Below are 11780 nucleotides of genomic sequence, written 5' to 3' on the forward strand. Positions count from 1 at the left end.
CATATCCCAACACATAGAAAACAAGATTTCTCTGTGACAAGAGACCAAGGAATCTCAGCATCAACAATGTAGTCGTCCCTCGCTTTAACAAATAATTCTGTAGGTATTTAAAGTTCAAGATAGTTTTGGATGCCTATCAAGTTTTTTTTTGTTGTTATAATGTGGTTTCTGGCAGAAGCCCAACTTGCTGTATGCACTGGTGTAATTTCAAAGGAACTGTAGTTGTCTGACATTCCCCGGCTCTCTTCCTGTGGTTTGTGGTGTTTGGTGTTCCCCTCTCTCACCTTGCCTCCATCCTCAAGTGTGGCTACAGTGTCTGGGTGAACTACTACTGCATCACAACCTTCTTCTGAAATAGCAGGGTGAGTCACTTGGGTGGTCAGGAGAGGCGGGCTCACATGGCGAGGTGATTTTCCACAAGTCATTCCAGATTGCTGACTAGTCATGATTAGTAAGTGATATGTAAGCAAGTGGTCTTTCCAAACTTTAGCCATCTGTATTTTCAGTGTTTGTTATCACATAAGTGCTGCTTGCCTTTCAGCAAACTCATGCATACTTGCACTGTTCGCATGATTTTTCTGAATGCATTGTGAGTTTGTGTGTAAATAATGATGGTTTTGAACCCTCAGAAGAGACATAAGCAAAAAAAGAATTCAGATATTATTAGAAAGTTGTAAGCGTAAATGTCATTTGTCTGTACTACTTTTACCTTAGCTGCTTTCTTAGAAAAATATATGCTTTTTCTATTTGTTTGCTACTTATATGAATACTTTTAAATAATACTTATATAAACTGAGGATTTAAATACCTGATTATAGTATTTAATAAACTAGGTCCTCATGAAAATAAGCATGTCTGATGTTTTTTCATAAATGTGAGTGTGTTTGACAAAATTTAAAAGGGTCATATTTTGCTAAACCCACTTTTATTAGTTTTTGGTACATTTATTTGTGTAATTGGACCCTAATAGTTCATAAAGTTTGAATTTGAACCCTCCAGGTGCTGCAAAGCTATCTTTATATTAATTTTAGCAAAAATCAAGTGGATTTCTGCAACCTTTTTTAATTCCTGCTTAATTTGTTACGTCTATAACTAGTTACGTCATGAAATTTGCACATATTAGGTCAAGATTTCCGACGAACATTTCTCCGAATATGACATAATTGTTTATAAGCAGCAGCAGTTGTAGTAAAAACTGAAAATATGTCCCAACTTAGAGCCGATTACCTAAAATGTTCAATTGTTGGTTGAACGGGACAGAGCAGCACAGTCAACAACCTAAAAGGGGGGGCTCATTTGCATTTAAAGGGCCAGTGCTCAAAACAACCTTTTCTGGTGTCGTTACTCAGAAATAGGGTTGAAGATGGACCTGTGGAGTTGAACTAATGAAGAATTCAGACCCAAGCATAGCATTTACAGTTTATGTAGACCACAGGGAAATGTTTTAAAATGCATAATTCCATTCAAAAAAAAAAAAAAAAAAAATAGAATGCTTTTCTTTCCAGATGCAACAATTTGTATGATTTATTTTGCTCATGCTTTTTTTGAATTACCAGATAGCCTTGTCACCTACGTCATTCTCATTTCTTTGGCTACATAAATTTTATTAAGGATTTGCAGAGGTTGAAAAGCATACATAGTGTGTCCATACCTTGCATTCATCAGTTTAGTTCAGCGTCTAAATTAACCACAAGGTTTTGTAATCATGGCGACCGACTGTGGCCCAGTGCTAAATGTCTTGGCAGTGACTCACATCCACCTGACGTCCTCTCTCTCTCAGCTGTGTATGTTTCACTTGCTTCCTCCCTCCATCTGGTTAGACCCTTATCTCACATGGAGAAAGGAGGAGGAGGAAAGGAAGCAGCTTGAACTTTACGCAGATTGCGACTCAGGTGTCTGTTTGTGTTAGCATGTGCCAAACGAGTGTTTTAACGCCTATGCACACACTGCTGCAACCTCCACAGCTTTGCCAAAAAGTAATCAAAACCCTGGCCTGAGACATCTTTTGACGTATTGATCTGCATGTGTGCCTTTAAGTTATGATGGAAAATGGTGAAAAACAGACAGAAACAGACAAAATAGACACATATTCTGAAAAAATAAGCAACTTGTCTTATATTCAGCAAAGGGTTAAACATTTGGAACAGACATAAGCAAATTTTGAAAAACAAAATTCAGTCAACAAATGGAAAAAGCTGTAGTTATTATAAGCAATAAAAACACAGTTATTTGAAACAGACTAAATATTATTAGGATGAGAAGTAGTACAAGGCGTAACACTTAAAATGAGGAAAATTGATCTTATTCTTCTGTTGGGATATTACATAAGCCATTGGTTAAGCTTGTTATTGTTAAGTCAAGCTCAACTTTATCAAAACTATAGCCTACATGTGTCTTTAAAAGGATATTTATAATAAAAAGAGTAGTTTCACATAGAAAAAAACTCTTTATTGCCTTGAATTTCCTTTTTTTACAGTGTGATTAGACCTATCCTTCTTATTGTTTAGTCAAAATTTCTCCTCAAGATCCAAATTTATTCACAGTACATGTAAACACGTGTTGTGTGGGCAAACGTCCAACAGATCCTTTTGTCTGTGCCTTCTAACGTGTGTCGTCTCAGTTACTCGCAGGCTCTCCCGGCTCCTATTTATAACCCTGAGTAAGCAAAACGGATACGCAAGAGGAACGCTCAGGACAGGTCTTTTTTCTCAGATAGCGCTCCTTCGCCACCGGGGCATTGAGTTGAATCTGAACACAGGCTCAAAGTGATGTGGTGGTGCGTGGGCTTTGACTGCGGGTTGCCCAAAAGAGATCATTTCATTCAGGAAAAACGGAAACTGTCACTGCGGATGGATAAATATATCCATTCTGCGTCTGTGTGCAGAAGAAAGCAGCTCTGACAACTGAGGCTTCGGCCAAGGCTTAAGTTAGTCATTGTTTACTGTATATCAGTCAGTTTTCCAGCCTCTGTGGTTTGTTGGCATATGAATACCATTGGGAACAATGTGTCAACTGGACTGCACATTGAGTCCAACAAGTAAACATTTGATCTTTATTATTAGTATTCTGAGTTGAGTTGTTTGGCATTAACGTCACATCTTCCTGCTGTGGAATAAAAGTAACTGCTATTGTGTGGGAGCAATGCCACTCAGTATTATGGGTAATGTTTAGAAGTCTTGTGGTTTTGGGGTAATTGTTTTCCAACTGTCCACTCATAAAACAGATGATCATGGGGCGTCTTTTAAGCTCACCAGAAAATTTGCACTTGAAAAGCAGCACAGAGTTATGGTTATCGCTCAGCTTAATTTAATAGAGCCTATTATATAATGTGTGTTTATTTCGAAACACACAGACACACACTATTGCGAAATCATTTTTTGATACAGCGAATATGGCTCAGTATTACTTTTTTTCCGTAGTTTCTTCTATTATACTCAGCCTTTTTTCAGATAAAGGACTTCAAATACATGAAAAGAAATTAAAGCAGATTCTGTGCCTTTTTTCACACTGATTTTAGAGCTTCTTGTATATTTCTGAATTGGCAGTGGAGTTCTACTAGGAAACATGCTATTCCTCTGTATTTAATTTTTATCACATGAAATAGCAACACCATACACAACTGAACTCTTCACACTCACTTGTATTATCAATGCTTTGTTTAAGGATTTATTTAACTATACCATAGAATGTTATTCCTGTGATGGTTTTTGAGGCTTCAGTCTTAGATTAAGATTCCGAATCTTTACTTGTCAGTATATTGTTTAAACGTGGACATGCAACACATACCGAAATCGACTCTGTAGTTAAACATCACTGAACATGGAACACACCGCACACTGCAGACTAGGAGCAGTGGGGAGCAAATGGGGGGTTAAATTCTACAACCTTCTAGGCCACAGCTGCCCCTTAGAATGGAATATGCCATGACTTTAATTAAAAATATTCACTTATTATACAGAGTGAAGATGTGCTATTATAGTTAATTCTTTAAGTCACTTCCAACATAAAGCACATTTAATTCTTTAAAACCTGATGTGTCACGGCTGACATACCCTGCATATATGCAGTTTGGATGGCTGTAACTCTTTCACTGTTTGTGCAACTGGAAAAATTCCAATGGTTTATGAAACCTGAGACATTGCGCTTTATAGATTTTAGTGGGTCATTACGGTAATTTCACTCATGCTTGTACTAGCAGCTGGAGAAGAAGATGTTTAAACAGTATTGTAACATGCAGTAAATTATAAATGATTGCAAGATTTTGAAAGATCTAGAAAAATGGACAAATGGACTCACTCACTAACAGCATACTTTCTAATATTTTAGTTTGTCAAAATAAGAAAAAAAAGTCCAGACGGACCATGTTAGGCTTAGGTTTTAAAGGGTTAAGCATCATATTTGAGCATTGAGTAGTTCCTCATTAACTTTACAGTAACATTGTAATTGAAAAATAAAAGAAAAACTATGTATATATATTTATATATATATTTGTACACACACACACACACACACACACACACACACGTATCTATCTATCTATCTATCTATCTATCTATCTATCTATCTATCTATCTATCTATCTATCTATCTATCTATCTATCTATCTATCTATCTATCTATCTATCTATCTATCTATCTATATGTTTTGCTTTAGCCAGCCTTTGACGCGTTTGTTAAAAGTTTTTATGTCTTGTGTTAATAACCTCTGTACTATCTCCTCATTTGTTCAGACTAAGCTTCCTGTGCTGTTATTGGGGCGTTCATCAGACCTGAGACCAGGGGAGTTTGTGGTCGCTATCGGGAGCCCGTTTTCCCTCCAGAACACAGTCACGACAGGAATCGTCAGCACCACTCAGCGAGGGGGCAGAGAGCTGGGGCTTCGCAACTCCGACATGGACTACATCCAGACTGATGCCATCATCAATGTAAGTGGACAAATTATCCATCATCAAGCACAAATGATCATTATACAGACTGACAGGCATTGTAATGTGTATCTTCACTGGTTCACAGTATGGGAACTCCGGAGGGCCTCTTGTAAATCTGGTAGGAATGGCTTTCACTACACATGAGATAAAAAAATACCATAATGAGATTTGTTGATTTGTTACGAAACACTAAGCTGACTCTGCTCCTGTAGGATGGTGAGGTAATTGGGATCAACACATTGAAAGTGACAGCTGGCATCTCTTTTGCCATACCCTCAGACAAGATTCGACAGTTCCTGGCAGAATCCTATGACAGGCAGGCCAGAGGTATGAGCTCTTGCTGACACATCTGATTATCTCTGTCATTTTATTGCTTTCATTGAATCACAAAGGCAAAATGTGGGAGGCAAATGTTGGAAATTGGCTGTGAAAGTTGGATCCAAAACCCTTTGGCGAGTGCACTGCAGTATGGGTTTCAGAACATCAGATTCAACACACCACCTCTGTGGTTGTTTTTATCTGTTTGGTCTCTGGTGGATTTATTTACTACATTTCTAGCCTTATGAATGTTTGCCCAGCATTACCTAACAGAATTATGACACTGCAAATAAACTATAAAGGGTGAATGCCAGTATGCACCAGGTCATTTTTTATATTTACAGCTTTTTCCACTTTACCTGACAGTATTTTAAAAATACCCCACACATGTATTTTACCTGTGGCTGGCAACTTGACACCTCGGTTTGATTTGTCTATGTGAGGAATTCTCTAAAAACAACTTTTATTAAATGTATGAAAAAAATAGAAGATAGAGTATGCACACATTCACAGTCTCTTGCAAGACACATGCAAGATTTGTGAGACAATCTGTGATTTACTGCAGGTTTTACGTAATATTTCTTTTATTCACATATAAGGTAAAAATGTCCTAGAAAAGTATAGAGGTCAATAAACAGCGTCATAAATCTGAGAACCACAGTCGCTCCATAAGAGATAAATGATTGCATCTTGTGTTTTCGTCCATTTCTAGGGAGGACAGCTGCTAAGAATAAGTACATTGGTGTGAGGATGATGACTCTCACTCCAGCGTAAGTACATGCATTTTATTTGCATTGCACTGAATTATTATCTCACCGTTAAAGCTTTGTGTTAGATTAATATGAAGATTGATTACTAATTTATATTCTCTTTCCTTTACCTACAGGCTGGCCAAAGAGCTGAAGACTCGACACCGGGACTTCCCTGACATCACGTCCGGAGCTTATGTTATGGAAGTTATCGCAAAGACACCGGCTGCAGCGTAAGGGCCAAATATAACCATCAAATATATTGGCTAAAGTACAGACAAAAGCACACTGACTTTTTCTCTGCAATGGGTTATTGTCGTTTTCATGTGACACACAGTTGCAGAGAATCTAGCTGCATATGAGTGTAAAGCAGATTTAAAGTAATGCAGTCATAATATGATACACGTACAGATTATTATTAATTATTTATGTTTCTAGAAATACTACGGAATATGTCAGTTATTCCATTGCATTGCATCTTTTTGTGGCACCCTGCCTTCTTTTGGTTCAACAAAAGCAACCCGTGAGCTTTGGAAGGTAATGAAATGGGGTGTTCTTCTGTGGTTGAGTCAGTCACTTGATCTCAACTCAACAGAGCAGCTTTTCAGTTACTGAAGACTAAACTAAAGGCAGAAAGACCCACAAGCAGGCAACAACTGAAGGCGAGTTTAGAGTCAGGGCCAAGCAAAGCATCTCCAGGGAGGATGCTGTGCCCTGTCCATTTGTTCCAGACTTCAGACAGTCAATGGCTACAAAGGATTTTCAAGTATTGACAGACTTAGTTTGTCCAATTACTTTTGATCCTCTTAAAATAGAGAGACTCAGTTTAAAATGGTTGTATTTCCTAAACAGTTAAATGGTTTTGTTAAAGTCCTTGAATTAAAACTGAAGGTCCACACTTCAGTCACATCTTGACTGCTTCATTTCACATCCACTGTGGTGGTGTATAGAGGCAAATGTGTATCACTGTTCAAACATATATGGACCTGACTGTATTCCCAGAGAGTGTGGGGTCAGCAAAGCAGTGAATATAGTAACTTGTAGAAACTTAATAAACTGCGTTATTACGACACCCTTGGGCACTGCTAGCAATTGTGGGCCCCATGAAAGCCAAACAATGTGGGCCCTTTATAAAATTCAGTATCTTTTCGATTGGCCATCGGTGGGGTACATACATTGGGGTGTGAGCCATAACTAACGTAACAAACACTGGTGTGAAGTGAACGTGAAACTTAACATGCTTTCAACGTCCGACTCCCAGCTTCTATACCGCTATTATACAGCGGATCTTACACAAAAGTTTCACAACTTCTAACCTTTTTCCACTGGGCTCCCTCCACTGCTCTGTGAGCCCACCAGAAATGCTGGGCCCCATGAACTTGTCATGTTTACTCCACCTTTACGGTGCCCCAGATCCTGCTCCCCGAAGGCAAGGGGTATTGTTTTTGGTTCAGTGTGTTTGTTTCTTTGTTTGTTAACACTCTAGCAGCAAAATTATTGGTTGAATTCATACCAGATTGGGTTTATAGACTGCCAGTGACCCAGAATAAATGTCATTACATTATGGGAAAAGTAGGTCAAAGTTCAAATTTTTAATACATTTTTACAGTTTTTTTTTCCCCCCATTTTCTTCCAATGGGCGAAATTTCACATGTCTGTAGCCGCAAAACTATTTGTTGAATTCATACCAAATTAGCCTTATAGATTGCCAGTGACCCAGAATAGATCTGATTACATTTTGGGAAAAGTAGGTCAAAGTTAAAATTTTTTATGAATTTTTTAAAACCTTTTTTTCTCCCATTTACTTACAATGAGCGAAATTTCAAATGTCTATAAAAACATCAATTTTGTTTCAATTTACTTTAAACTTGGGACATGTATAGAGCTAATTGATATGCTGACATCGCCACATGCATAGATATGATGACATCAGCTGGATCAATGCCAAAATAAGGTACAGTACGTACGGGGGGCGGGATTTGTTGTGCCTGGAACCACTTGTTTGTTTAAGTAATTCGAATATAGTATTTCTCATAAACTTGGACTCAAACTATTTTACCTCTTCTCATGAAATGATCATAACAATGTGATTTATTCTTGATAGATGAAGTGTAACTGGGACTCAGTATGTAATTATAAGACCTGGTCACAAATTATTCCAACTTTCTGGACAACAGTATAGTTACTTTGCTTTTGACATTTTAAGAGGATAACTAATAATCTACAACCTATTTTAAAAGTGCTGCGACAAACATGCACTGAATTCACACAACACGTCCTACTTCCAGTACAAATACACATAATATATTTCATTTCCTACCTCCTTTCACTGTCATGTGCGCACACTCTGACACATACACAGCCTCCTACACAACTGTCTTAGTAGAACATAAATTCACAGCTCACTCTGGCATGCAAGGAGTGCCTGGCCCTCTAAAATATCCCCCCTCCACCCACAATCGCAGCCCGCTCCAATCAGCCACCACCACAGCTCCAGCAGAGTGGGGCTTGGGAGACGCTGAGGTCAGCTGTTTCCTTCAAACCTCATGGAAGGAGGTTACTCTCTGCTCTGTGGTTTTCCTACCCCTACTCCATACGAGGCCTTGTAAGAGTTTACTCATTGCCTAATTCTCCCAGTTTTTTGCATAATAACATTTCTGTGGTTCTTTTTATATTATTTTCTATTCTACAGTTTCATGTGTTTGATCTCACTCTATTTTGTGTTATTTGTGGCCTTTGGAAATCTTTGCCCCATGCCTTAAAAAACCTCTGTACGCTCTGCTGGAGGTGTTGGAGAAGCTGAATATAATGAGGCCCATACAGAGCTGCTGCTGAGTTAAAGGAGAATGGTGTAAGCCAAGGTGTGGTGGCACTTGTTTACATGTGGCTCTAATTACACAGCAGAAAGCGTTTGATACCCCATCTTATAAATGCTTTGGTCTGTGTGTGATTTCAGGTTTACTGGTTTGTTTTCTTTATTATGCCTGGGTGTTTGCCCACTCCGTTTTATGGGTTAGCACTTTGCCCTCACTTTGCTATGATTCCACCATCATCATAGTGCCATTAAAATGTTTACAGCATATTTTAAATTCAGGCCTATAAAGAAATGTGCACAAACCCTAGGTTTAACTTGCTTATAGGGAACACAAGGTCATGTGATCACTTTATTTTAATTGATTTTATTGTGAGTAAAGTGTTGTTTTGTGAGCCATTACATCTGTAGGCCGAGCACCAAGGCCATTAAGCAACCTGTTGTTTTATGGTTTTACATAAAGTATTATGTCAATGTAAATATTGAAATAGGGTCACAATTCAACAAGCAGAAGGACAAATATGGCCATTTAAGATAAATAATCATCTGTAATAGAATGTATCTTAGTACTTCTGTACAAATCTGAGGTATTTGTACTTGAGTATTTCCATTTTTTAGCAACTTTATATTTCTTAGATGCAAATACTTTTCCCCCATGCTTATGCTGAACAGTTTCACTTACATTTAGGTAACTTTTTTCCTTTTCCTGTTGAATGAAAAATCTGAATCCAAATGTTAGGGGAAGGATTTATGATAAACTGAAGGACTGAGCATTCCTTTATGGGCCGCAAAAATCTATATCTTAAATGAAATAAACTAAAAACTTACTTCTTACATATACATGGTTCTCACAGGCCAGTGGTACTACACTCATATGATGATCTCATAGAATATGACGCATTGCTGTAGATTAAACCAACATAATAAACCTAATATAGTACTTAAAATGAGCTCAATATTAAACATGTCCAACATTAAAATACAAGCATTCAGCCATAAAATGTATCCAAAAACATTATATAGTCATACTAACATGGACTTTCATGTGTCAACTATTGCCCATAAAGTTGGTATAGTTTTGTTTTTAGACACATTCTCCTTTTTTCTTCTTATCTATACACATCAGTATTGCCTTTGACCTGGTGTAATGATTACATGATGAGTCCCAGTTACACTTTCTCTGTCAAGAATAAATCATATTGTCATAATCATTTCATGAGAAGTGGTAAAAATATACAAAATATACATACTCAAAGTGCATACAGTGGATCCATTATTCATTCACTCTCACATTCCCCCTCTGGTGGTGGTAAACTACATTTGTATCCACAGCTGTCCTGGGGCAGACTGACAGAAGCGTGGCTACCAATTTGCCCCTCTGACCACCACCGATCAGTCATATGCATTCATACACCAGTGTGAGTAGCAGCACTGGAGGCAAGGAGGGTGAAGTGTGCCCAAGGACACAACAGCACATGACTGGGACAGAGCAGGATTCAAACTGCCAACCCTTCGGTTATTGGACAACCCACTCTACCATCTGAGCCATGGCCGCCCACAAAAACGTTCAATTGTTGGTTGACGGTTGGACAGAGCAGCACTGGAGGGGGTGGGGTGTGAAGTGGCTCATTTGCATTTAAAGGGCTAGCGCTCAAAACGACCTTTCTGGTGTCATTACTCAGAAATAGGGTTGAAGATGGACCTGTGGAGTTGAATTACTGAAGAACTCAGACCCAAACATAGCATTTACAGTTTATGTAGACCACAGGGAAATGTTTTAAAATGCATAATTTCATTTAAAAAAGCAAAATATCACTCCTTTAAATAAAGGATTAGAGTACATCTTCCATCACAGCTCAAACATTGATGTACAGAGAAAAATATGTCAGTATAAATGGCAGTAAACAAATGGCATCATTTGAGCTCACTGAGGTAATGAGTTGTACTAGATGACAGTTGTAAACTTATTGTTGAAGATCATACAGTACTGACTTGTCATTTTTGAGGCCTTCATGTTGCTTTATGTGCTTTTTCCCTCCAGTGCTGGACTGAAAGAGCACGATGTCATCATCTCTATTAATGGCCAGAGGATCTCATCAGCAACAGATGTCAGCGCTGCCATCAAGAGGGATGACACCTTGAGGGTAGTTGTACGCCGTGGAAATGAAGACGCTATCCTCACTGTTGTTCCCATAGAGGTTGACCCTTGACCCTCCATGACACTTAGCACAGGAGCTGGAGCTAGTTTTTACTTATCACCAGTGGACCTTAAATGATAAACTGGAGGGGGGGATTCTACTGACACACCCTCCCCCTGTGGCCAAAGGCCAGTTGTGCCACACATCCAGAAAAATTCTGACTTTGTCTTGAAAGAAACAACTGTACAGATGCCCTAACGGCAGTGCTGTACTGTTCAGTGTTTTCACTTTTAGTCGTTAATGCTTTGATCAATGCTACTGTTTGGATCTCAAACTAAGAAGTTGGTTATTAGCATATTGATTTTTTTTTGTTTTGTCTTGTTTTGCTTCCTTTTGTGCATTGTTTTTTTAATATGGGATTTGCTCAGTCAGGCCTTCCACTGCAATTTTAAGCAATTTTGAGACTCACTGGGTAAATCTGATTTGTATAATTATTGTTTTCTAAACTCCTTTTTTAAAGTACTGTAGATTTTTTGTTGATTATTTGATGCATACTGAGAAGAAAATAAAGGGTTTACCTTCTTTTGTTTTGACATTGATGACTTGCTTTTTCATTTTCTTTCCATTTTGTGTTCGACTCAGTCTCACTCACATATAAACAGAGACACATACACCCTCTGAGATGGAAAGCATTCAGGCTGACATTACTCTATTTTCTTTGTGTGTGTGCCGTGTTTGCTTAACTATTGCTCATGCACACATACAGATACACACACAGGGACATAAAACCAATTGGGATCTGGTTTAGATTTGATTTTATTGCCTTCATATGGGC

At 38.2% G+C, this 11780-nt stretch overlaps 1 protein-coding gene across 1 annotated transcript in view; it reads left to right on the top strand.

The window, feature by feature from the left end:
* The window catches only part of LOC115434795 (serine protease HTRA1A-like), a 36888-nt gene extending 25344 nt beyond the window's left edge, over window positions 1–11544 (top strand). Inside the window, exons 4-9 of the mRNA XM_030156935.1 lie at window positions 4731–4925; window positions 5014–5046; window positions 5141–5255; window positions 5959–6016; window positions 6133–6228; window positions 10849–11544. Coding sequence (XP_030012795.1) covers window positions 4731–4925; window positions 5014–5046; window positions 5141–5255; window positions 5959–6016; window positions 6133–6228; window positions 10849–11017 — 666 coding nt within the window. The 3' untranslated portion in view covers window positions 11018–11544. The remainder of the gene's footprint in view (window positions 1–4730; window positions 4926–5013; window positions 5047–5140; window positions 5256–5958; window positions 6017–6132; window positions 6229–10848) is intronic.
* Window positions 11545–11780: the final 236 nt, after the last annotated feature.

The sequence above is a fragment of the Sphaeramia orbicularis genome, chromosome 15 (assembly GCF_902148855.1).
Source record: "Sphaeramia orbicularis chromosome 15, fSphaOr1.1, whole genome shotgun sequence".
NCBI lineage: Eukaryota > Metazoa > Chordata > Actinopteri > Kurtiformes > Apogonidae > Sphaeramia > Sphaeramia orbicularis.